General features: G+C 60.0%; 1 protein-coding gene across 5 annotated transcripts; it reads left to right on the forward strand.

Annotated features, from left to right (window-relative positions):
- The first annotated feature begins 712 nt into the window (after nt 1–712).
- SH2D3C (SH2 domain containing 3C) lies at nt 713–25,915 on the forward strand. 5 transcript variants are annotated; one of them, XM_049832751.1, is made up of 12 exons: nt 713–809; nt 2,958–3,609; nt 8,306–8,345; nt 18,953–19,081; nt 19,369–19,817; nt 21,558–21,682; nt 22,059–22,636; nt 22,879–22,994; nt 23,198–23,369; nt 24,118–24,229; nt 24,874–25,080; nt 25,209–25,915. In XM_049832751.1, the coding sequence occupies exons 1-12, from the start codon at nt 770–772 to the stop codon at nt 25,382–25,384; spliced, it is 2,796 nt and encodes a 931-aa protein (XP_049688708.1). In that variant the 5' UTR covers nt 713–769; the 3' UTR covers nt 25,385–25,915. The 5 variants fall into 5 exon arrangements, with proteins under 5 accessions (XP_049688708.1, XP_049688705.1, XP_049688707.1 ...); XM_049832748.1 differs by having other exon boundaries at nt 24,874–25,067; XM_049832750.1 differs by lacking the exon at nt 713–809 and adding an exon at nt 865–889.
- The last annotated feature ends 57 nt before the right edge of the window (nt 25,916–25,972 follow it).

Genomic DNA, 25,972 nt, shown 5'->3' on the forward strand with positions numbered 1-25,972 from the left:
GACACTATCCACCTCGGCAACACACGTGTTCAGGTGCAGAACGAACAGCTTGGTTTGGGGTTGTTTGAAACTGGTCCCCAAAGCAGGGTGCGCAGGGAGCCAAGGCCAGAGCAGCAGCAAAGATGGCTGCTGGCATCCTGGCCACAGGAACCACCAGGTGCTCCCCGGGAATGGGGGACAACACAGACACCAGATCCCTGCCAGGCCCAGGCCACCTTGTCGCATGGAGACACTCCAATGGGGCACCCCAAGGTCCCCCAGCATGAGAGAACAGCTGGTGGCAGGGGGCCCCCACTGGCAGTGATGCCATCCAGCTGTCATCCCACGGAGCCTGATGAGGGCAGGGGCTGAGCCTCAAATGTGCATGGCGGGTCCCTGTCTGCAGGGCTGGCACCCTCCTCCGTAGGGCTGGCACCCTCCTCTAGGGCTGGCACCCTCCTCCATAGGGCTGGCACCCTCCTCTAGGGCTGGCACCCAGGGTTTTTTGGGTGTCCGCATCTGCTGGACATCCCTGAACCAGGGCCCCAGAGGTGGCCCCAAGCAGCCAGGTTGGTGCGAGCAGACACAGGGACTACGAGGGCTGTGGGGACAGCGGGAGGGCAGGCAGGGACAGGAGCGGGGCCAGGAGCAGATGACAGCACTGGGGAGGAAACGCAAGCGATGAGCGACTGTGGGGGCGGGGGGGCAGGAAGGGAGGAGCGGGCAGGGAAGGGCTTCACAGTTATAAACTTGTCCCTCTCCGTCCCCGCGGCCTCTGACCGGTGCAGCCATGGCTGAGAGCCAGAAACGAGGGGGCTTCAAGAAGTTCAGTAAGTGGTCGTGGGACGTGGTGGGCAGGCAATGAGATGCTCACCTGGACAGCGTGGCTGGGAGGGGGGGATGCATGACAGTGAGTATGAGTGTGAATGTGAGTGTGAGTGTGGGTGTGTGACTGTGAATGTGAGTGTGAGTGTGGTGTGTGCTCACATGCTCCCCAGAACACCCCCACCCAGGGACATTTGGAGCCAAGACGGGCTCTGTTCTTGTTAGGAAGCTCGTTGGGGCTCGGGGCTCAGGGGGTTTCCACCTCCAGAGCTGGGGGAGAGCCCGAGTGCTGTTGACTTGAGAGCTGGGTGCTGAGACTGGGACCAGTCTGCTGCAGCCCAGCCTTGCACTGGGTGCCGGGATGTGCCCAGGGGGATGCACAAGAGGGTTTGGGGGTCTTCACTCCCCAAATCACATCCTTCAAGGTGCTCGGCTGGGGGTGCAAGCCAGTGCCGGGGTCTGGGGGTGGCCAGGCCCCCCACCCCAGGGTGCTCTCACAGCACAGGGATGAGGGTGACACGGAGAAGCCAGGGTGGGAGCCTGGGAGCAGATTCCCACCGGCTGCTCTCAGAGGAAGTGCGTGGTACCCACCGGGAGTGAGCTCTGCTCTTTCTCACAGACCTCGGGTTTCCCCCAGAGCCCCGGGAGGCAGCTGCAGTGGCCTTCACCCCGCTTCCCAGCACTGGGCTGCACAGAAGTCGGCCTTTGCTGCTGCTCTCTGCATTCCTGCCGCGATGCCGGTGCCGGAGGGGGGCCAGTCCCTCCACTCCCCAGGGACCCCTCCACTGGCAAAACCCACAGCCCCATCCCAGCTGGGATTTTCCTTTGTGGTGGAGAGCCAGGAGATGGGGAAAGTTCCCCGTGTTGCCTTTCCCACCCGGTTGGGAGTGGAGGATGCTCGGACCCTGAGGGGATATATAACCGAAAGCAGTTTCGCCTTTAACAATGTCCAGGCCACAAGGTTTTTGCCATGTAGAAGGGCTTTTGGGCTGCCACAGCCCCTTACATGGACCTTTGCCCCGTCCGGCTGTGGGGATGCCTTGTAAAGCCCATGGATGGTGGCAGAAGGTGCAAGTCCAACAGCCGAGCACCCTCCAAACACCCAGCTCCTCGCACAGCACTGCCACAGCGTGCTGCTTCCTGCCTTAGCAAATTTGCTGTGCCCGGAGGGGAAGAGGCTCTGCAGAGCCCCACAGCAGGGTAAACATTGCAAAACCCCCAGAGGGACCCAGAACACCCGGGCTCCAGCAGTAAAACGCTGCCCTGCAGAGCTGCAGCCACAGCGTGCTTCGCCCTGCGTGCCACCATTCTCATGCTAGCACCAGCACTGGCCTGGGGTTGCACCACAGCAGCACGCAGAGCTGAGGCCGAGGTGTGAAATGCAAAGCCGCCAGCCAGGGTTATAAATACTTCTCCGGCGAACACTTTGCGCTCAGCGCTTGCAGGTGGCAGCTGGGAGCTGCAGGGAGGCTGTGAGGGGCTGAGCGCTCGGCCGAGGAAGTGGAGAAGTTATCTCCTGCCCGCAGCCGATGCTGCCACGCAAGTGCCGCCGAGTCCCGCGCTGATGGTTGGTTCCTGCTCCGCTGTGCTGGCAATGGATGTGCACAGGTGGACATGTCACACGTGGCCAGGACCTCCATCCCCTGGGGACATGCAGTGTGTCCCATGCTTTCATCCCGGAGAGGGCAAGGGGTACGGCCCACAGGGCCGCCCTGAGGCTACTGGTCTGGGCACAGCTGCCAGCCCTGCCCAGAGTCCCCTGGGGAAAGCAGGGAGGCGGAGGGTGGGAGGAAGAGATTTGAAATAATTTCTGGCATTGCCTGCTCACCAGGGCCAGGTGTTTCTTCCTCCACCCCTACGACTGCAGTGGGAAAATGCAGCCGCTAGATTTACCAGGGCACAGGGGACGTTTGCTCTCCAAGGGACCAGGACAGACCTCCCAGGGTCCCAGCAGAGATGCCCCAAGCAGCCTCCCATACACCCCAGGCCACAGAGACATCATGCCGAGCTGGGACTGGAGATGCTGGGTGTAGCGGGGCTAACACTGCAGCACAGTACCCCATGTCCACCCCAAACTGGGACTAGGGGCCCCGGGACCCCCCACCATAACACTATGCCAGCAGTAACCCCACACTCCTCTCTCTCCTTGCCAGAATTTTTCAAGTTCAAAGGCTTCGGGAGCCTGAGCAGCATCCCCCGCTCCTTCACCCTCCGGCGTGTGTCTGTGGCCCCCAGCTCTCCTGAGAGCCTGGGGCCGGGTGTCCCTCCTCCTCATGGCTTTCTGGAGGAGCCCTTCGATGGCACCCAGGATGATCTCAACACCATGCCGAAGAGCCCTGGCCCCTATGCCCGATCGTCAGACATGTACAGCCACATGGGCACCATGCCCAGGCTGAACCTGGGCAAGGCAGGGAAGAGCCTGGGCAAAGCCAAGAGTAGCCAGAGCTGCAGAGAGAAAGGGATCCCCAGTGACAAAACCCCCCGGACAGCCCCGCTCCCCAACCCTGAGTCCCCCAAGATGTCTGGCACCGCTGACCCGGGGACGGACTCACCCTCAGCTGCTGGGCAAGCAGAGCAGGAGGAGGAAGTGGCTCAGCCTGTGGACACCCCAGGGCCAGCGATGGCCAGGACAGACCAGGAACCCACGGGGAACGTCTACTGCCCCAGGACAGACACACCGAGCTCCAGCCTGGCCGCAAAACCCAGCCAAACCCCGAGCCCTGACACAGCAGTGGGAGCGAAGACCACCAATGGGGATCTGCTGGAAAAGGGGCAAGAGCACCCCAGTGAGAGCTCCCCAGACAGGTATGGCCCCATTGACTTTGCTCTACCTTCTGCTGGGACCCCCATTCTGTCCCCCCAGGGCAAGGGGAGTGGGCTGGGACACAGCAGGGTCCCTGCAGTGCCCCCCACCCCATCACCCGCAGTGCCCCCCACCCCATCACCCACACTGCCAGTGGGATGCACCTGGCCGGCAGGATGGCATGGCTGGAGCACTCCATACCATGGCCAGGTCAGTGGCTCCATGGGAGCGAGGTTTCCTGTGGGATTTCTGCTCCTTCCCGTTTCCGGACAGGGTGGAAACATCTCGTGGCCCTGCTCAGCCCTGGCATCCTTTTGTCCTGCCGGCGGCTCCATTCCAGCGCCTGAACGTGCTACAGAGAGCTCAGACCTGCGCTGTCCCGGCCCCTTCCACCTCTCGCTCTCCTCTTTTCCACCTCCTCCATCCTTCTCCCCCTCCCCGAGCAGCACTGCCTCTCTCAAGGTAGAGGGGCAATTCCCAAAACCAGCCATCCCGTCCCCATTTCCGTCAACTACCAGTAAATCCCACTCTGGGCACAACCCCCCCACTCTGGGCACAACACCACCCCCTCCAGGCACAACTCCCCCCCCTCTGGGGAAATTTGGGGGCTCAGCCCTCTCAGATGAGGGTAGGATTTTGGGGGGGGGGTTGACCTCAGAATCAACAAGAGGGATTTTTAAGCGCCTGCCCATCACTTGGGCATCTGGGCACAAGAGGCCAAATGCATCCCCAGCCCAGCAGTATGCATGGGACTGGGGACATGGGTGGAGGCGCCAACTCCAAATTTCTCCCAAAAACAAGGTCCCATCATACCACCCCTTCCCTGGCCCAGCTCTCCTCTCTCTCCACTTGGGTGGCCCCTGATGCCTCTGCTTCCCCCGTGCCACCCCTGGTATGGGGTCTCCTCGCCTCGGTGCTGAGCAGTTGGGAAGTCCGGGTGGCCCCAGGAGCGGGATGAGGAGGAGGAATTCGTGCCGGCAGTGGGAGTCAGGCTGTGCTGGCCACACATTCCTGCCGGGCGTGAAGGGAGGGCCGGAGGAGGGCTGGGACGGGAAGGAGGAGGGTCTGCCACCGCCTTGCGCGCCCCAAAGTCCCAACGCTCAGTGCAAGGCGGGAGAGCGCCTGGAGAGCTTCTCCCCATCCCGGAGCAGAGGTGCTTGCCGAATCACACAGGGCCGATGACAGCGGTGGGCAGGAGGTTTCCCGTCCTGGGACAGGGCAGGTAAGGGGTCCCAGCCCCCCAGCCACCACTCGCACCCCAGCACAGTGGAAGGGATGGGGAGGGAGAGGATGGGAAGGGGCTTTGCTTGGGCAGGCACAAAGCCTCGACGCAGATGCTGCCAGAGCCGCCGCTCGGCTGCCGAGGCCCCCGGCCTGTGGCAGAATTTGCTCATGGAAGGAGCAAGCATATCAGCTGCGGCTGCCGAAACCACAATCAGACCCAGCGCCAGGGCAGAGAAGCTTGGGGGCTGTGGCTGGCTCAAGGGTCTGGAGGCTCGGGGGCTCGGGGCCGGTGGCATTGCCACGTCCTCTGGTGAGCACAGAACCCCAGCAGTGGCAGAGGGTCCCTGCAGAGGGTGCACGGGGCTCGCCCAGACCCTCTGTGCCCCAGAAATTACTTAGGTCCCAGGCCAGCGCAGCTGGGAGCCAAGCAGCAGGGGAATGTGTGTGGGTCAGCTGGGTGCCTTTGCTCTGGGGAGTGGAGACTTGGGTCCCCAAAAATTGAGGGTGAAATGCTCTTTTGCATCATCTGGGGCTGCCCTGGTGATGGGTGTTGCCACACGGTTTGCCAGGGAAACTGAGGCACGAGAGTGACCAGAGCAGGATTTGGCATCAGGGCATTTCTGCCCCTCCACACTCTACTTGGAGCCCTTGCCACAGCCCCCAGCTTGGGGAGCCACCATCTGCCAGAGCCATCCCCACTGCCAGGCCTTGCTGTGGGTCAGGCGGGCGGAAGCAGGACCGGGATAGTGCCGCGCCCCAGCCCTTCCTCCTGCGCAGGCACATCCCTGGGGATGGGGACAGTCTGTTCCCGCTAGGCCATGGCAGGGGCCAGGGCCAGCTGCCCAGCACAGGGCGCGCCCATGCAGAGGGACCAAAAGCGGCATGGGGGGTGGAACACAAGCATGGCCCTGGGGCACGTTTTTGCTTCCCCCCCCCCCCGCATCCCTGGTGAGGACAGACCCCGAGGCAGGACAGGCTGAGGATGCCCATGCACGGGAGGGCTTTGCCAGGGATGCTCCCTGCAGGATCAAGCCCTCAAGGGGGGGGAATTGCACTGCTGTGGGACAGGGAGCAGCACCCAGCCTGTGGAGCTGCTCAGAGTGAGGCGGTGGCCGTGACTCGGGCAAGGACATGGTGTCTAACGGGAGATGACCCGCAGGCAGGTCGTAGAGCGGACGTGACTCGACTTCCCTCTGCGCACGGCCGTGCGTGAGGCACGGGAAATGCCGCTTCGCGTGGGGCACAGGCAGGGCGCTGCCCGCAGCTGCCGGCAGACCCATCTGGCAGCACTGCCAGCCAAAACCTCGAAGGAGGCAGCTCTGCAGAGGGGGAAACTGAGGCACGAGGTGCCCCATCTTGGTTCCCCTGGGACGCAGCCCGCACCAGTGTGCGAAGACGAGCAGAGCCTGGGCTCCAAACTGGGGCTGGACCCACACAATCACCCTGGCCTGTCCCCAGCATCCAGCCAAGAGCTTGGCACGTTTGCAAGTCACCGTGATGCCTTCCCGAGCCCAAAAGGAGCAGCTACCCTGCCGAAACCCCACTCCCTAGTGCCGCCAGGTCCCAGCGGCTCAGCCACGGCCGCGCTCCAAAGGCAGCCCTGGAATTTCTCCCAGGCGCTCGGCTGCCCCCAAAAATGCTGTTTCCTCCAGGAATGTGCAGAACCAGGGGGGCTGCGGTGCCCAGCCCCTCCCCGGCCTCAGCTGCTGCCCTTCCCCGGCACGGGGGCCTCCCCTGCCCGGGCCCTCACAGCGTCTCCCAGCTGCTCCCATGCTCCCGATTTCCTGCCCAGAGGCCCCCCGTCCTGCTGCCGGTTTTTCTCACGGCTCTCGCAGCACCAGGCAGCTCTCTGCGGCTGTGTGAAAGGCAAACAGGCTGGAGAGGCAGCACGGCGGCAGGCAGGCAGCCCGCCGCTGCCCGGGGGAGTCTGAATCCCTCCCCTCTCCCAAATGCTCCTCTATTTTTTTCACCCCCAAAAAGTGTGGGCTTGATTTCCAGCCCCTTTTCCCCTTCCAAGCTGGACCACGGGGGATGCAGTTTCAGCAGCGTGGGCTTGGAGGAGTGGGGGTTGCCTGCTGCAGGGCTGGACACCCTGAGGGGCTCATGCTGATCCTGGCAGGACACACTGTAATGCCATGTGGGATGTCCGGTGGGGCAACATCTGGCAGCGGTCACCTCTGCCATCCCTGCTTCCTTTTGGTTGACTGATTTCTGAGCCACCAGGCACCAACTCCAACCTGGAGGGACCCCACAGAGGAGGAATTTGGTTCCCCAGGGATGCCACTGGTGCGGCTCCCAGGAGGGGTTTGTGTGCAGGACCCCCAGCAGCTCCCAGTACGAAGCAGGGGTCCGGCCGTCACTGTAGGCACTAGGTGGAGCGAGGCGGCTCCTGGTGAGGAAGGGACATCCCAAGTCTGTGACACCCTCGGATTTGGTTATTCCTTAGTTGCAGCTGCCTGCCCTGGTGCTGGCAGCTTCCCATCCCAGGGCCTGTGCTGCCGCCCCGTGCTCAGGCAGGCAACCTCGGCATGCAGTGGGATGTCCATGCTGAAGCTTGGCACTGGGGAGGCAACAGGTACTGGCTTCTGGTTAAAGAAGTCTGGATTTTTGTATTTTATTCTGAAAGGCAAGACCTCAGAATAGTGCATCCCAGCTCAGGCTGTTACAGCCTCTCTCCCTTTGAACTCACTGTCATTCCCCTTGGACTCATCCATATAGACACATACCTTGACCTATAAGAGCACAAAAAGCAGTAGCAACATTGCTACATGCTCAGGAAAGAGCAGGGACCATCTGCATCCGCCATGAAATGAGGGCAAAGAAGCTGCCAGATCAGCTGTGTCTCAGGATTGTTGGGTTGGTTGTCAGTAGGGCTAAGAGTGAACGTGTCACCAAGGAGAATGGGAGTTTCTATTGCCTGTATGCTGGGAGGGCAAATCTTGCAGTCTCAGCCAGGACATCACAGTTCACCCCTGGCTTCAGTGGAAGTTTGATTTCTGCGGGGTTGCATGAGGCCATAGAGAAACAGTCAGAAATGCTTGTCTGGGTGGTGTGTCCCAACAGCTGCCTATTGGGAACACCGCTCTGCTGGGGAACAGGGCACAGGGCCCCCCACCTTGGCATGCACCCCCCAGCACCATGACCTGTGGGGACCCCAGCCTGGCCGCTGGGTCTCCCCAGCTCAGCTCACACGCTCCCAAGCCGATTTGGGGAGAGATCCTCTAAAAAGGCCTCATTCTTCCCTGATCGCATTAGGGAGGTTAAGCCCTGTGCCAAGAGCGGGCACGGAGCAGGCAGGAACAGTGCTGGGGCCCTGGGAACCTCTCCCAAAGCCGTGGCTGTGCTCTTGGCCCCATGGCAAGGCAAGGGGCACAGACCCCCACTCCCCCTGGGTGTGCCACCACCGCCTTTGACCAGACTGTCATGACTTACTGCCCTTTACTTATCTATTTTTATTTTTCCGCTTCCTTCTAGCCACCATGATGGCCTGGAGTCTGGCAGCGAATATGTGAAGGTAAGATGCTGAGCGTGACCGGGTGCCAGCGGTGGAGGGGGGATGGTGGCCCCAGGGCTGACCGGGTCCTACACCAGCAGGGTGCTCAGCTCTGCACCCAGCACCCCACCACCTCCTCTGGGCTCTCTGTTTGGCCATGGAAGAAATTCCCTGCCAGAAACAGCAAGGCCAGGGGGGACAGAGGAGACACAAGCCCTACGTGGTCCCCCCGATGCTGCTCCCACAGGACCTGCCTGCGTTTCGTGTTCCCTGTCACTTGCAAATGCCGCAGATGCAGGGGCAGCCTCCTCCCTCCGCCCCCACATAAAGAAACGGAAGGGTTCGAGCCACTTCGTAGCTGTCACATGAAAGTCGGTGTAAATCTCTCCAAATCTCTTGCTTATCCTCCAGCAAACTATTAACATTCCTAAGGACTCTTCATGTCTGGCCAGAAATTCATTAGTGAGGCGCCTGGCTCCAGAGGAGAGCGGGCCCTTTTGCAGGAGGCTGCTGGCACGTTGGGAGCCAGGCAGGCACAGAGGAACGGTGGCAGGGATGCTGTGTGGTTTGGGGATGGAGCACTGGAAACCATGCGATGGTCTTTGGGGACTTTGTTTGAGAAGGGCTGGAGCCTCCTGACCGGTTGCCGGATGGAGATGTGATGCTGCTGGGCAGACATGGTTGTTGAGAAGTGACTTGAAATGCCCGGCTTGGGTGGTGTCATTAGTACAGAGCCCTGAACCTTTGTCTTTTGGACTTGGGGCTCTTGATGGTGACTGTAGCCAGACATGGAAATGTGGGAACCCCCTGTGGTGGCACCAACCAGCAGGCTCAGGAGAGAGCTGGCTGGACCCTGAGCTCATCTGCTCCTCCTAATGGGGGTCAGCCCCCTCGAGGTCCAGCCTTGGGGCTAACAAGGACCCTGCATGCCGGGTCTGGCAACCAGCAGCCTCTGGGCAGTGGGGTCAGATGCAGCTTTTTGACCTGTAACAGAGTGATCCCCTGGGTCGGATGTCCCTCCTCTCCTCTTCCTTTAGCTACGTGGGACTGGCAGAGCGGGAGCGCACAGGGCTGGAAATGGGACATGTGCCAGAGCAACAAGACTCTGATGGGAGCGTCGAGGCTCTGACTGGGCTTCGTAGGGTAGAGCCCTGTCATGGAGCACCTTGGGATGCACAGGAAAGCTCGGGCTCACGCAGGCAAGTCCTGCAAGGACAAGGAGGTGGTGAGGGGAAGAGCTGGATGGTTTGGGGTGTTTTCCCTTGAACTGTCAGTGTGTGGACCCAGAGACAGGCACATTTTATGGCTCATGAGTTAATAGACTGAAACAACACACATGTGGAACAATGGGTATGGCTTTGCCTTTGGGGTCGAGTTCTTTTTGGTGAGCTAGGAGAATTCTCAACTCTCCAGGCAGATCCCAGACCAAAGCTATCTGGCCTTTATTTCTCACCCATCACCGTGATGTCCAGACACAGCCCGTGGGCTGTGATTTATACACCACTTCCCTTTGGTCACAGAAGCAACTGATGGCTGCAGTGACAGCAGCTATTTTAGTCAAATAAGTAATTATCTGGATTGTGAGTGACCAGGATGATGGGGGCACTACAGCTGATTGCAGGCACTGTGCCTGGCTGAGAGCCCATGCAGCTGCAGGGTGCTCAGCACCCAGCAGTGTTTGGCCCCAGGGCCTGCAGGATGCAGAGTGGAAAGGTGGCTGCTGGCTGTTGTGCCTGGGATCTCTTGGGAACAAGGTGGGCTGGGGCTGGGACCCGCCACTGGAATAGGTCCTGGCTTTGCGGCCAGGAGGGAAATGAGCAGAGGGGAAACACCACTGCAGGGGCAAGCAGTGGAAAGACAGGAAGAAAAGAGCTGGTGAAGGAGAGAGTCAGGAGGAGGGACAGGATGCGCTGCAAAGTCCTCATGAGCAATGGCTCACAGGCAGGTCTGTGTCCAGACGTGCACCAAAGAACTGCCAAACATCAGCCCTTGAGCTTCAGCCACAAACTGGCCAGGGCCAGCTCTCCCATCACCAAGCCTGCCATGATTAGAAGTGCAACCAGGAGTTAAGGAGGGTCGGAAAGCCAGGATCAATAAGCACTTGGTAATTAACGTTCTTTAATAATAGCCTAAGGGTTGGTGTTTCCAAGGTGCCTGGGGGATCCGCAAGCCCAGCTCCTTTTGCTAACCTCCCAGCCAGCCTAGCTTTGGCCCTTGCACAGGTGACTGAGCTGCAGAACAGCGTTACCCTTTGGGAGAGCAGCAGCCGGTAAAGCTGTCGTGCGTCTCTGTAAGAGCTCAGTCAGGGGTTTTCAGCTTCCCCCTGTGGAGGGACACCATGGGCACAGCTGGGAGTATCAGCCCATGAGGCTCCCACTCACTCCCTCGGCAAGAGCCTCAGAGGGAAACCACGGAGCCCATCACTGGGGAGAAGCCTTGGCAGGAGGATGATTCACTGTCGGATCCTTTTGGAGCAGCATCTCCCTGTGTGCTGCCATCTGCTCTGTCCCTCAGCCCCATGCAAGAGGAGAGGAGGAGAGCCCATGCTCCCTTCCCATCCTGGTAGGGCTGCAGGCACCCATGGGATCCGTGCACATGCACCACCCCATGTTCCCTGCCCGCAGGCTGCGTGCTGCCCCCCACGCCTCAGCCCTGTCCTGCTACAAACCCGCGCTGCTCTCCCATCCGTCTCCTTTCTCCACGGCAAAACCAGGGGCAGAGCGCGGGCCCGGAGAGTGCCTCTGAGCTCTCTTTGTTCTGTGTGGAGGAGCCGCTCGGGGGACCTGTATCTCATCAGCCCTGGCTGCTGCCTCCCTGCCCGGGGATGTGAGGGGCTTGTTTGAATTAATTAGCAGGGAAGCTGCAGGGTTCTACAGTTGGTGGCAGCAGGAATACGTCTCCGAGCTCACAGCATCTCCTTGGGCAGGGGTGTGCTGGGAGGCACGGAGGTCTTTAGGCCAGGATGCGCTTTGCGGATGGGAGTGTAAAGCCCCCTGTTACCAAAGTGTGGCCATAATCCAGGCCATGCTGGTGCAGGACAGACCTGGAGGGAGCCCAGGGTATGGGCAAGCAGGTGCAGAGCTCACAGCCGGGTGCTGGGGGAGCCCCTGCCCGTTCCTGTGCACAGGGCAGGGTGCCAGCAGTGGGTTCAGGCAGGGATTTGGGTTTGGGTTTGAGTTTTTTTGAGAGTCGGGGCTGGAGCAATCTTTGATTCATCAGCGCTGCCTCGCGCATCCCATACGTGAAACTGTGGCCTTAATTAAACCGAAGTTGAGCCTTAATTAAACGCAACTCGGAGACGGCCTACGCGGGAAGCAGGCAGCTGGCTCCCTGCCGTGTGAGGCAGGCACCAGTGTCTCCCCCCAAAAGGCGTCACCAGGGCGGGGGTGAAGGAAGACGGGGAGTGGGTGAGAGGGTACGAGACTGTCCCTGACTCGTGTGCGTTGCTGGGGACAGCAGGTGGATTTGAGATGGGGAGATAAAGGGTGCTGGGTCCCCTCAGCAGTGCCTGATCCCCTCACAAGAGCCAGTTTCTCTCAGGGCACAGGCAGCCGGGGTTGCTGCTTCCCCTCAGGGTGCCTGATCCTCTCACAGGTGCCGGTTCCCCTCTGAGGAGCTGGGTTCCCTCAGAGGAACCAGTTCTCTCAGAGGAACCCCAGGCAGCCGGGGTTGCTGGTTCCCTTCAGGGATGCCAGTTCCCCTCAGGGGTGCCTGATGCCCTCAGAGGAGCAGGTTCTCCTCAGGGGTGCCGGTTCCTCTCAGGGCGCAGGCAGCCGGGGTGCCAGTTCCCTTCAGAGAAGCCGGTTCCCCTCAGGGGTGCTCGTTCCCCTCAGGGGTTCCAGGTCGCCTCACAGCAGCTGGTTCTCCTCATGGGTGCCGGTTCCCCTCAGGGCGCAGGCAGCCGGGGTGCCGGTTCCCTTCAGAGGAGCCGGTTCCCCTCAGGGGTGCCTGATCCTCTCAGGGGTGCCGGTTCCCTTCGCGACGCGGGAGTGCCGGGGGTGCCGGTTCCCCCGGGGAACCGCGGTGGCGGGGCGGGCGGCCCCGCGGGGCGGGCCGAGGCGGAGCTGCCGCGCCGGCGCCGCCCCCCGCTGCCGACAAGGGATGAGGTAATCGGGGAAGCGGCTGAAATTGAAGCCCGGCGGCGGCGGCGGCAGCGGCGGTGCAGCCCGGGCCGGGCCCGGGCAGCCCCGGCCGGGCGCGCCGCGCCATGACGGAGCGGTGCAGCCTGTGGAGCGCCCTGTCGGCCGCCGCCTGCTGCTTTTACCGCGGCTCCTTCATGCAGGTCCAGGTGAGCGGGGGCGGCGGGGGGACCCGGGGACGGCCCGGCTGCCCCGCGCAGAGACCCCGCGGGTGCCGCCGGGCAGCGGCTCCGTGCGCCCGCAGACGTGGGGAAGGCGGCGGGGGTACGGCGGGAGGGAGAGCGCCGGGGGCACGGGTCGACCCCCGGCCCCGCACCGGCCGTGAGGCAGCTCCGGTCCCCGGGCTGCAGCGCCGGAGAGCGGGTGCGAGGGGGCGGCGGCCTCCCCGGGGTCCCACCGGGGAGCCCCGCTGCTCCCAGCGCTGCCCCGCTCAGCAGGGAGCTGGCAGGGCTGGGTGCGGGCAGCGTGCCTGCCTGCGTTCGTCAAGGAGGTAGCAAGTGTGAGATGAGCCAAGCACCAGGTCGTGGGGCAGAGCTGAGCCTCCTCTGCAGCCAGGGCCACAGAGCCAAGGATGCCGGATGCCCCCGGACCGGCACTTTTGACAGGCAGCACAAGTCTCTGAAGGGAGCCCTCTCCTGCAGCAAACCTCATGCAGGGAAGCGTTTAGCTTCCCCCAAATGATGGCATGTGCTGGGAGCATCACTGAGCACAGAGGAGAGACCTAGCCCAGATGAACGCACAGTTTCTTGGCCTGTGTCTCCATGTATGTGCTGCACTGCACAGGTCTGACTGGTGGGAGAAAGCTGGGATCCATCTGTCACCTGTCCTGTGGTGCTTCCAGCACCGCCACTGTCTGGGCATGAGTCTAGGTGTCCTATTTTTGGACTATGGCATTTGCATGGCGCTAGGAATTGGTTCCCTCATTTACTCTGAGTTAAGAGAGCAAAGGTGTTTAGGATTGCAAGAGCCAAGCAGGCTCTGGTCTGAAGCAAGAGCTGTAGCATTAGAGCTGCAAGTTAGAAGGGAGCCGGCAGCCAAAAGAGCCGGCAGTCTTATTCAATACTCCTGCTGAGTGAGGTAGGTGCTGAGCTTTAGAGATTATGCTGGGTAAGACAGAGCCCAGAAGCAGCATTTCAAGTCTTGTCATGATTGCGGCTGATCTCGGTGCAAAGCCAGGGATTTTGATTGCTAGTGGAGGTGAAGAGAGAAAAGCAGAAGAGCTTCTCCCGGTTGTCCAAAGGCCACTGAGCAATACAGGGGGATATGCCTTAGCGTAGCAGCCCTCTGCACATCGCAGGGGGCGAGGGGGTGCTTTCAGCAAGCTGCTGCCAGAACAAGGGAGAGACAGGTGGGCGTCTGGCTCTCACACAGGGATGCAAGAGGGGATGGAGGGCGCTCCATCCCAACCCCAGAAAGAGTTAAAAGTGAAGCCTTAAGTGCTCACCTGGCTCTGCCAGATCTTTTACCATCTATTTGTGTCCAAGCGTGCCCAGCAAACACACACTGAAGTCCCCATGAATGACTGGAGCGCTTCCAGCTGACAGCCGCATCCCTGCTCACCGCCAATGGCAGTGCACCCAGCCTGGGAAGCACTGACATCATTTCTGGCCAATAGCAGCTCCGAAAAGGGATGCAGCAGCAGCCGCTGCTGCCGTCTTGGAGTGAGATAAGTAATATATAGATGGATGGAAATGTGTATATACACACATCCCATCACTGCACTGGAGACCTGCTCCCCCAGGGCAGCCGTAGCAGTGCACTCCACCACCCCACCGCCCAACCTGGGGCACTTGTCCCACCTTAGAGCACCCAGATGTTCCCAGCCATCAACCCCAGCTGCACCCCACCCCTGCCAGCCAGACATAATTGCTCCAGAGCTGCCACAAAGGAACACAGACAAGGGGAGAGGAGACCCTGTGGGTGGCCAGGACCAGTCCTAGGAAGGGCTTTGAATGCCGGGACAAAGATCTTGAGTCAAGGTCTACCTTCAGTGGGGACTAATGGAGATGTGGCATACCCAAGAGATACCTTCAGTCACCCATGGGGTGGACAGATGGGGTAGTGCCTTCTCAGAGGCCATTTAGATGCCCAGAGCCACTGTGAGACAGGACAGAGGAACAAATTATTTCTTTTCCACACGGATATCAAGATCAGTAGGATGGACTGGCTCACAGCAGGGCATGCAGACTAAGAGCAAGCCCTTAACAACTTGAGGGTTGTTTCTTGTGGGATTTTCTTGTTGTGGTCATGCAGGATGGACTAACTGTTCTTGGGCGGTACCTGGCAGTTGGACTGTTGAGCGCAACAGTCCTGCACTGGGCAGGCATGCAGACCAGTTCTTGGGTTTGCTGTGGTGCTGACTGTCTCTCAGCAAGGATGTTTGCTCTGAAATACTTCACTGAACTAGCCCATTGCCAGGACTGAGGAAGCAGAGAAGACCTCACATGCAATTCTGGGGCTTTCCCTATACACCTGCTCCCAACGGCTTGTTACTCCATTTCCTACCAGTTCTGCTTCCCAGGCCCCACAGCTGCTCCAGCAGCCAGAGCAGGGGTGGAAAACTCCAGAAGGGGCTGGGGTTTCCCTAGCAAAGGTCCCAGCACAGGCAGGCAGCACGAGAGCAGGAGGGGAGAGCAGATGCGCTCGGTGCCCCGAGGTTAGTCAGATGTTATCGGCAGAGGAGCGGGGTGGGGTGCGAGTACACCTTGCTCTCCAAGCTGACTTCATCTTCAGCTGCGACTCCTCCAGATCTGGGAGGGGAGAGCAGGAAAGCAGACTGCAAATCATTCCTGTTTCATAAGATTACCTTTGCAAGGAGAGAAAGCCAAACGCCAGCCTTTGAAGCTCTCCTTACACCAGGCAAAGCAACATTCACCATTTTACATGTACCACAGCTGTCAGCACACTCCATCCCCCCAGCTCTTGCCCTTCCACTGCCAGTTCCAGTCCTTGCCCCTCGGCTGGGACAGAAGGCACTTCCTCCCCCAAGAAAGCAGCAGGGAGAATCAGGGAAGTGGGCAGGGATGGAGAGCCCCAGGAATTGTCCCTTCACGGGGGCTGCCCCCATTGCATGCAGCACCAGAGGATTCCCCAGCCCCGGGACTGTGAAACAGCCCATCAGGGCGCTGAACGTGACGGAGGAGCTCTCCTTTCTCCAGCCAAGCCAGCTTGGCTGCTGGTTGGGATTCCTCAAGCAGAGCTTGGCATCGTCTTTGGCAGTTCCTGAGCTGGTTTGTCTGGTGCGGCTAGTTCGGAGAACCGCTCTAATCCCTGTTTCTTCCCGCTTAGCTGGAAGAGGCCTTGGGGCTCTCCCTGCAGGAGGCCAGCACCACGTACTTGAGCTAGGTGCTAGTGGAAGTCAGAGCTTTTCCCCGCACCCAACCCACTAGTATGCAAGACCTCACGCCGGGCCATACATCTTTTGATGTCCTCTTGGCGCAGCCGAGAGTGCCAAGCAGTGCCCTTTTCAGCACGGTGCTCAGACATCCGCTTACACGCTCCTGACAGCGCTCGGCTGGCCTGCACTGCCTTGCCATGCTGTGCCTCGCCAGCACCCGCGCCTCGGCACCTGGCCAGCTGGCAGCCTGCAAGCCGGTCTCATCCGAGACGGGCTACCGAGCAGAGCGGAGGAAAGTCAAACGCTGCTGAAGGGCTCGGGGGCTGGAGGAAGCATGTCCCTCCACAGCACGTGGGTCTTTTGCACCAAGGGCTTGCGGCGAGCCCAGCTCCCACAGGGAGAGAGGAGCAGCCAGGAGATTTTGGCAGCAACTAGTGCATGTTGGAAGAGTGTGAGAGACACACAACGAGGACCAGTTCCCAGAATCACATCACATCAAGGAAAAGGGCTCCCCGTGATCAGTCTCCTGCTGCCTCCCCGGCTATCGTAGCCACACAGTCACTCCAAGCAGTGGCTTTTTGGTGGCCATGCAAATCAGATGGGATCTCATTGCCCAGCGGAGGAGCCAAAGGGACAGTGCCCTCCACGTGGCTGGAGAAGGAGGCTCGTGGCACCCTCCACTCATGACTGGCCTGCCTCCTCCATCTGCAAGATACAAAACCTCCCTTGCCTTTCCCAAACCTCCTGTTCTCTCCTGCTAGCTTAGCACCTGGCTCCTGGCATGGATGCCAGCCGGCTGCTGCCCAAATCCAGGCTTGGAGACGCCGGGTACTGCTCAGCTGGGTTTGTTTGTTATCCTGTGCATTTGCATGGGGAGGATTTGGGGAAAACCCAGATGTACAACGCTGAGCAGAACAGGCGCTAATCCCCGCTCCAGGGGTGGCAGAGGAGCGCCGTCTCCAAACCGCTCCCGGCATAGCTCCAACAGCTTTAGCCTGCACAGACAGGAGAGGCTCCCAGGGGGATCCCTCTCTACCCCAGAGTTTGGGGTGAGCTTGCCACAGGGAGGGTGCTGCAGCCGAGGGTCCCCTGCTGCTGCTTGGCCAAGTCAGGTCTGCTCGGTGGCAGTGGATGGGTTGTCATGGAAACGGCATCTGCTCGGCCTCAGCCCCTCGGGAGGCAGCCGGACCTCAGCAGCATCCACCAGCTACCATTTATTTTTAATAGGGTTCAGTGGCACCAGGTGCCTTTGTCTCCACGAGGGCCCCAGAGCAGCAGTGAGCGCTCAGCTCCCTGCAACGCTCGGTCAAGAGGGGACAACCCACGCATCTCCTGGCTCAGGTCCCTGCGGCTCCAGCGAGCAGGTCCCTCTTATGGGGAGAGTAAACACAGTCGGATGAGCAAGTCTGAGTTTAGTCTGTACTGTTTTCACAGGCTGCTTCCACTGTCCCAGCACCTTTTGACTCGGTAGGAGTTGGGAAGGGAGGATCAGGGGCAGGTCCAGGCTAGTGAGGGCAAGCCCTGCAGAGCATGGTCCGTCACATAGGCCCTTCACACAGGCCCTTCACAGCTTCCTTCCCCCTCCCCAGGCTGGAGCAGGGTCCCAAGAACAGCATCACTGCCTGGCTTAGCTGATGAATGCAGCTACCACGGGGGATGGAGCATCTCCCCTGGGAAGGAGGGGGACCTGAGGTCAGGCTCCTGCTGAGGGACTTGGTGGGATCCCAGGAGCACCCTGTGAGCAGTGGGTACAAGGCAGGAGAACAGTGCAGTGCTCTATGCTTTCCCCGGCTCACGACTGCTAGAGGAGCAGCAGGAATTGATATGGGACACAGAGGATGAGGTGCTGGGCAAAGGAGTCAGCTCCAAGGCAGGTCCCCAGTGCATTGGCATGGGGCTGCAGTCCCCAACGCTCTGGGGAATCAGCTGCTGTGCAAAGCCAGCCATAAGTGCCATCCTGCTCCTCCAGCAGTGCCAGAGTGGTGTCAGTAGGGTTTCAAGCCTGTGCTTGTCCTCTGAGATGCCAGCAGCATCCTGCCCTAACAAGCGCCAAGGAGCTGGGCCAGTCTGCAGTGCCTCCTGACACCAGCACTGCCACCAGAGGTGGAGCCAGGCCACCGAGACACCCTCACTCAAGGGAGCGGTGGAACAGGACACCCTGGTAGCTTCATCCGAGCTCCCTTGTCCATGGCAGTGGCACACTTGTCCCCCTTGCAAGACAGCACACATCTGGGATGTGGGGGAAACCCAGGAGTCCTGGTTCCCAGGCCCTGCTCCACCGTGCAGCACTGCCAAGGCACTAGTGTTGGCACCACAGCGGGACTCATCTCAAAGCCGCTGCACCAACTAGGGGAACCGGCCTCGCATGAGGAGCACACAGGAACCCTGAGCCTGTGCTCACCTCCCCAGACAAGCACTGGCTTCACCGTGCCGGCAGCTCAGCATCCTCAGCTGCCCTCTGGGAATGCTGGCCAAGCAGCAGGCAGGGAGCGCAGCCGGCTCCATACAACAGGAGACATGACGCCATCCCTTATCTCTCCGGGGGAGGGGGGGGGGGGGGGAAGGGAGGGGGCAGATTGCATCCTCCAGGCTCAGGTGCACCAGTGCCGGTAAAAGCTAATTTCGATGCAGAAGGTTCCCTTTGCATTTGTCATTACTATTCATGCCACCATCAGGCTAAACACAGCGAGTTAACCCTTTGGAGGAGGACTGTGGTGGAGGTTTCAAGAAGGAGTAATAATGCAGGTTTCCTGTGGTGATTCAGCCCTGGAGATGTTTGAGAGGGAGCTGGGGCAGGTTTTCTCCTGCCCAACAACACTCAGCTCTGAACTGGGGCAGAGGGGCAGCACACCGGGGACAGGGTGGTCAGGCATGATGTGGACATGCCACCAGGAGACCCTCCAAGTGCTCCTGATGGCAGGACCTGACCATCAACAGGCAGGTTACCCCACCTGCATCCTTTGCACAAGCAGCAATCCTCACACACACCCAGGAACAGGTCTGCTCCCGGTGGGTGACATCACCAGTGCCCATGCCGTGGATGGTCCCACAGTCCTTACATGGGGACCCTACCAGCCCATCCCAGGTTCAGCCCTTCCGTCCCCAGGCCCTGCACTGCTGCGCCAGCTGACACCTTCTCCTCCCCTGTACAGTTCTCCAAGGAGAAATACATCCTTGACTCATCACCAGAGAAGCTTCACAAGGAGCTGGAAGAGGAGCTGAAGCTGAGCAGCACCGACCTGCGCAGCCATGCTTGGTACCATGGCCGCATCCCCCGGGAGGTGAGGAGGGGAAGGTGGGTGGCTCTGGGCACCCTTTGCTTGTGCTGCTCAGGGAGAGCACCCAAAGCCACACAGAAACATCAGCCTGTTCTGGGAAGCCTCTGGGCAAGGGCTTCGTTAGCTCTGAGCTGCCTGGTTTTGTCACAGAAAACGCCCTCCTGCAGCTCAGAGCCAAGGGCAAGGGAAAAAAGGCAATGCTGCAGATAACACCCCAGTGGAGCATCCACCCAGGCCCCCTGGTCCATCCAGTGTGGCTGTGCCTGAGCTGCTGCCTTGTCCCCTGCCAGGTGTCAGAGAGCCTCGTGCAGAGAAACGGTGACTTCCTCATCCGTGACTCACTCACCAGCCTGGGTGACTATGTGCTGACATGCCGCTGGCGCAATGAGCCCCTCCACTTCAAGATCAACAAGGTGACGGTCAAGTCCAGCGAGGGCCATACCCGCGTCCAGTACCTCTTTGAGCAGGAGAGTTTTGACAACGTGCCCGCCCTTGTCCGCTTCTATGTGGGCAACCGCAAGGCCATCTCTGAGCAGAGCGGAGCCATCGTCTACTGCCCCATCAACCGCACCTTCCCCCTGCGCTACCTGGAAGCCAGCTATGGGCTGGCCAACGGGAAGCATGGGGGACCCCACAGCCCTGCCACCCAGAAAGGGGGGCACATCAAGAGGAGGAGCATCACCATGACAGACGGCCTGACAGCAGACAAGATCACAAGGGCTGAGGGGTGCCCAACCAGGTAAGCAGTCTCATCCCGGCTCAGCTGGTCAGAGGACCAGCCCCTGGGAAAGAGGCATGGCCACACTTGGTCCCTGCTCCCTGGGTGCAGGGCAGGGGTTTGGGCTTGGGGATGGAGGTGCTAAGGTGTGGAGAGAGACCAGCAAAGGAACAGGGGGAGGAACCAGCACCAAGCTGGAACTCAGGTTTTCCCTCAGGCTGGGTGCCAGCCACACTGAGCTACCGCAGCAGACACCCAGCAAGCAGACATGACTTTAACATTGCAGGCCAGAAGCCAGAGAGTGTTTTACGATCACCTAGTCCAGGATTACCAGCATGTCAGGGCTTGTCAGAACTGAGGAGCCAAGCTTTCCCAGGCAGATGCACAGGGAGAGCCAGTACCAGCCACCAAGAAGGCATTTGATGATTTGTTTTTGAAGGGCACTTTTAGTTTTAGGGCCCTTTCTGTTCAGCTGGACCACTTGCAAGGAGTTACCAAGCAGAGCTGAAAGCCTGATGGGCAGGAGACCAATGGAGCTGTGCTGATGGGGGTCTGCACAGCCCCCAGATCACAGCCTCTGTGTGGCTGATCTGCTCACATAAATCTTGGAGCAGTTGGGCTTCTCTGGATGTGGAGAAAGAGACTTCCTTTGCACGGCTTGCTTTTGGCAGCCCTGAGCTGCCCAGAGCCTGGCAGGGAAGGCAGAGCCACACATACATTCTCACATGCAGCAGCCAATGGGGAACACATCTACTCCTGCCTCCCCAGGGGGACACAGCCTGTCATTGAACCAAGCTGCTTTCTCACTGCCTCAACCTTCTCAGCCGAAGGGCAGGGTGAGAAGGCACAGCAGAAAACAGGCAACCAACTGTTATGGCAGGGAAAGGAAAACACTCAGACTTCCAGGAGAGCATATGTGTTTCCAGAAGAAGAGCCCAGGTCCATCAGTCTTTCCTGACCACTCACATTTTTCCCCAGACCCCTTATCACCACCACTGCTCTCCCATCCTCCTCCCGCTGCAGAGGCACAGCACTTAAGACCAAATATATCACAGCAGCCCAGCCCTCACCAGTGGCTGGGAGGGCAGTGAATTACCTGCGATGCCTCCTTGCAACCCTCCCTGCACTCAGCTCTCCCAGACACAGCATCTTTTACAATAACATTGACACACAGTGTTTGCATGAGGCCACAACTGCTGCCCCACCAGCCCAAGACCTCTTTGCTTACTATGCAGCTCACTGATCCCGGAATCTCACTGCCTCCATCAGGCACCTGCTGGGCTCTGAGTCCAGCTTCCAGGCACTTTTCACCTCTCCTAAGCATTAGGTCAGAGCAACAGCTCACCTAACCATCCCAACACAGCTCTCACATGGAAAAAGAGTAACACACCCAGCATCAGATACCACCTTGTAACCCTAGAAAACTGTCCCCTATGACTTCTTTGCCAAAGCCACTTCCCCACAGCACCACCAAGCCTCAGACCATCCCTCTCTCCTACTCCAAACAACCAAACTCCCCACAGGCAGGGCTGTCTCTGCTTTTATATAGGTACTGCCCTTTCTGCTTGCAGCTGCCTGCAGGGACTGCTGGCTCATTGCTCCAGCTGAGCTTGTTACAGGTTCAGCTCGGTATGGTTATTTGTGGAAGGAGGCCATGACCCAAAGGGAGGTGATGGGGCAGCAAACCCTCATCCCAGCCCCTCTGCCCTTGCCCAGGCCCTGTTTGCAGGGACTAACCTGCCCCATCTGCCCCCTCCCCAGCGTGTCCCTGCCCCACCACAGAGATATCATTCGCAACTGTGCTGTCAGCGTGGACCAGATCCAAGACCTGCACTCCCCGATGTCCCCCATCTCTGAGAACCCAGTGTCACCTGCCTACAGCACAGGTAAGCATCACCCCTCCATCCCGCTGGGGACAGTGGGGATGTGGGTCAGGCTGGGCTTGGCATGAGTGTGATGCAGGGACCTGGGGACGGGGATGGAGTTGGCCGTAAAGGCAAGCCCCTGCATCACTCTGCTAGCGAAACTCCATCCAGCTCTTTGCACAGCGAAGAAAACTGTCCTGATGGAGGGCTTGAGCTGGGGATGGGACCTCAGCCAGTCCTCAGCTGCATCATTGTGCAGCTGTCCTGGGACCAGCCGAGTCCCGTCAGGCAGCAGGGCTTTCCCTGAGCTCCGTGTCCTTGGGCTGCTGCATCCGTGGTCCCTGTGCATGTGCATGTCTCCAGGCTCTGATAACAGTGTCTTCTCTGCTCCCTACAGTTACACGGTTAAAGCCTCATGCCTGCCAAGCAGCCGGGATTGCCCCAGCCTCTCCTGTCATAAGAAGGTCCAGTGAGCCCCAGCTGTGCCCAGGGAACAACAGCAAACCTCTGCCAGACCCTGCCCACAGCACCCACTCGACTCCCTGCCACGGGTACGCCCGTGCCTCCCCCTCTCCCTCTGTGAACAGCTACAGCGACCCGGACACAGGGCATTACTGCCAGCTCCACCCCACCTCACCCATCAGCAGAGACCGGCCAGCTCATGACACCAAGCAGCTGTCAACAAAGAGCTACATGGAGAGGCTAAAGGTGGAGGAAGGACAGAGAGGGACTGTGGAGAATGGCTCTGGGGAAGCAGAAGCAGGGCAGAGGCTGAAAGGAGAGCTGGACTTCATGGGCTTTGTGCCCCCCACCATGGAGACAACCTCCTCCTTCAACCCCGTGGCCTTCCAGTCCCTGCTTATCCCCATGGAGAACAAACCGCTGGAGATGGCCGTGCTCAAGAAGGTCAAAGAGCTGCTGGCAGAAGTGGATGTGAAGACACTGGCCAAACACATCACCAAAGTGGACTGCCTGGTACGGCCAGGGCCAGGCAGGATGGATGGGCACCGCTGCCCTCTGATCACTCTGGGTTGGCAGGGGATCGGAGCACCCCTGAGCATTGGGGCACCCTGAGCATTGGAGCATCCCTGCTGGGCTCTACCACGCTCTTTCAGCTGGGGCAGGCAGAAGCTGGGCTGGGGCAAGAGGCTGCCTGAGGACGCTTCAGCCTCTCCTCAATTAACAAAGGTCTAATCAGCTCTCACCTTTCTTACCAGGTTGCCCGGATATTGGGTGTGACAGTGGAGATGCAGCGGCTCATGGGGGTGAGCTCCGGCATGGAGCTGCTCACCCTGCCCCACGGCCACCAGCTCCGCCTCGACCTGCTGGAACGGTATGGCACGCCACAGCGGAGGCGAGCCCACCAGGCTCCCCTGCATGGCACAGCCCGGCTCCCCTGGGGTGTCCCCAGCTTGGCATGGTGTGGGGGGGTCCACTGCACCTCCCTGGTGGAGGAGCCCTGGCCAAGCCCCAGACTGATCCCCAGCCCTGCCCCCCCCCACCACTGACCCTGCTCTGCGTCTTGCCCCGTGGCAGGTTTCACACTATGTCCATCATGATCGCCGTGGACATCCTGGGCTGCACGGGCAGCATGGAGGAGCGGGCAGCCCTGCTCCACAAAACTATCCAGCTGGCCGCCGAGCTGAAGAGTACCATGGGGAACATGTTCAGTTTTGCTGCTGTCATGAACGCTCTGGAAATGACACAGGTACAGGGATGCTCCCTTTGTCCTCCTGGCCTGGGCTCAGCCCCCTCGCCCAAAACACATACCTCTCCGTGTGTCCTGCAGGATCCAACACCCGTTGGGGTGGGAGAAGGGCGAAAATGCCCAGGGTAGGAGGAGGCGCAGGGCCACATCCGCTGGGATGTAAGCAGGAAAGGGGAAGAGCCATCCCCTCTGCGGAGCAGACAGCCCAGTCCCGCCGGGATCCGATTGTTTTTCGGTGGTTGGGCTTTTTGTTTTGTGCTGGGCTGTGTTCCTGGGAGGAAATGAATCTGCCCTCCGGTACAATACAAATCAGTCTCAAGGCTGTGGCAGCAGCGTCTCCAGGCCACACTGCTCCCTTTGGAAGATGAAAGGAGATTAAAATTCAATTTTAAATCAAGCCCAGCTGGGAAGTCTTGCTTCCTGCCTGCACAAAGGAGGTGGAACGGCTGCCCCCTCCCTGTGTCTCATCTTCAAGGCCACTGCAACACAGGGAAGCTGCTGTCCCGGGGCATGGGGACGGGGGAGAAATTCTGAACCCAGCCTCAGTGCCAGGGACATGCTGTCTCTGGCTGTGAGCATTGGTGGAGGAGGCTGTTTTGGGGAGCAGCAGGCACTGCTGTGTGCAAGGCCGGGGGCCAGGGCTCTGGCGCCAGGCTGTGAGCCCCTGGGAGCATCCTGTGAGCCTGGAGCTCGGTTCTCGGGGGCTGTGCTACCCCCAGCACCCTCCATCTGCCCCATCTACTTTCAGATTGCCCGGCTGGAGCAGACCTGGATGGTGTTGCGGCAGCGGCACACGGAGGGCGCGATCCTGTACGAGAAGAAGCTCAAGCCATTCCTGAAAAGCCTGAATGAAGGGAAAGGTAACAGGAGCAACTCCCCTTCTCTGGCGTGCCTGCTCCTTCCTGCTTTGTCCAGGCATGGCCTTGCTGGAAGGGAGTGTGTTTGAGAGCTCTGACCCTCTGCCAGCCAGTGCCAGACGCTTCCCCTCTGGCTGCTGAACAGCCCCAGCACCCAAGGAAGCATTTCATAACTAAATAAAACCAGCGACTGGGCACAAACACAACTTGGCCGAGCCAAAGCCTTGCGCTCACACGGCAGTGCGTGCCAAGCTGAGGGGACAGGGCGGCCAGTTGGGGAAGATGAAAAGCCATGTCTCTCCAACACCCAGTGCTCTGGGCTCTGCAAACCTGCTCCCCATTGCAGCCTTGGGAAACGTGAATGCAGCCCAAGCAGGGACAGCAGTGTTCCTCTGCCAGCACAACCAGAAAGCTGGGCTGGGAGGAGCTGGTGTTGAACGAGGTGATGGCCCCGGGCACAGGGATCACAGAGCCACAGCCGCTGCTGTGCTACAGCTGAGCCTTAAAGCCTCTCCCAGAAGTGCAGTGGCAGTGCAGCTTCACGGGGCTGTGTGGCCATGCCGGTGGTCCATGGGGCCGGGGCAGATGGGGAGGGGGACGCAGGGGCATGGGGCTGCATGGGGTCTTCAGGGTGTCTCTCTCCGCAGAAGGGCCACCGCTGACCAACACCACCTTTCCCCACATCATGCCCCTTGTGACTCTCCTGGAGCGGGATGAGGCTCTCACGGACAGTCCCGAGCCTTGGGAGACCACAGACAATGGCGTGGAGGTGGTCATGGCCCACCTGGAGGCAGCACGGATGGTGGCCCACCATGGCGGGCTCTACCACACCAATGCTGAGGTGAAGCTGCAGGGTAAGCAATGGGGATGGTAGAGCCCCTTTACCTCCCCAGTGTGCGGCTCCAGCCCAGCACCAGACGGAGCATCCCATGGGCGCAGGGTCCCCATCCCATCCCAGGAAACTGACTCTCCCTCTCTCCAGGTTTCCAGGGCAGAGCGGAGCTGCTGGAGGTCTTCAGCACTGAGTTCCAGCTGCGGCTGCTGTGGGGCAGCCGTGGGGCCGAGAGCAGCCAGGCTGAGCGCTACGAGAAGTTCGACAAGGTCCTCACTGCCCTATCCCACAAGCTGGAGCCAGCAGTGCGCTTCAGTGAGCTGTAACCCCCCCGGGTGCTGGGAGACCCCCAGCTCCCAGCCTGCCACCCCCCTACCCCTGGCGGCTGTGGGGTAAGGGATGAGGCCAGGCACTCATCACCAGGAAGAGAAGATATGGCCCAGAAGGCGCTGGGGCACGAATCAGCAATTTTGAGACAAAGAGGAGGAAAAGCAGCCACTTCCCATCTACTGTTCACCTCCCTGGGACACCACAGGCCCGGGGTCTGCAGTGCCGGCCCGAGGAATGGGGACGGTGTCTGGACAAGCCAGCACCGATGTACACTATCCAGCCCCACTGAGATCCATGACTACACAGTGCCCTTCAGTTTTGTTTCTTTTCCATCTCTGTCTTGCCCACGGCCGCCGGATCCAGCTTGTAAATACATTTTCACAATCACTCCTCGATGTACAGACTTGTGAAGGACGGTTCTTGTTGTAAATAATTAGGCTCATTCGTTTCGTCTTGTAAATACGTGTACATATCTCATGGGTTTGGTTCTTACATACAATAAACTTTTATGCTGTTCCTCAAGGGGATCCCCTCTCCCGTGGGTGTCATTTAAACGGGTCCCTGGCCCCCCGGGAGAGCAGAGC

The sequence above is a fragment of the Accipiter gentilis genome, chromosome 29 (genome assembly GCF_929443795.1).
Source record: "Accipiter gentilis chromosome 29, bAccGen1.1, whole genome shotgun sequence".
Lineage (NCBI taxonomy): Eukaryota > Metazoa > Chordata > Aves > Accipitriformes > Accipitridae > Astur > Astur gentilis.

What these genes read in the sequence shown, in the direction of transcription:
- SH2D3C (XM_049832748.1), top strand. Translation starts at nt 770, where the DNA reads ATGGCTGAGAGCCAGAAACGAGGGGGCTTCAAGAAGTTCA. An exon ending in CTGGCAGCGAATATGTGAAG is followed by an intron (nt 8,346 to 18,952) that starts GTAAGATGCTGA and finishes TCCCCTGTACAG; the next exon opens with TTCTCCAAGGAGAAATACAT. An exon ending in ACGCTCTGGAAATGACACAG is followed by an intron (nt 23,370 to 24,117) that starts GTACAGGGATGC and finishes ATCTACTTTCAG; the next exon opens with ATTGCCCGGCTGGAGCAGAC.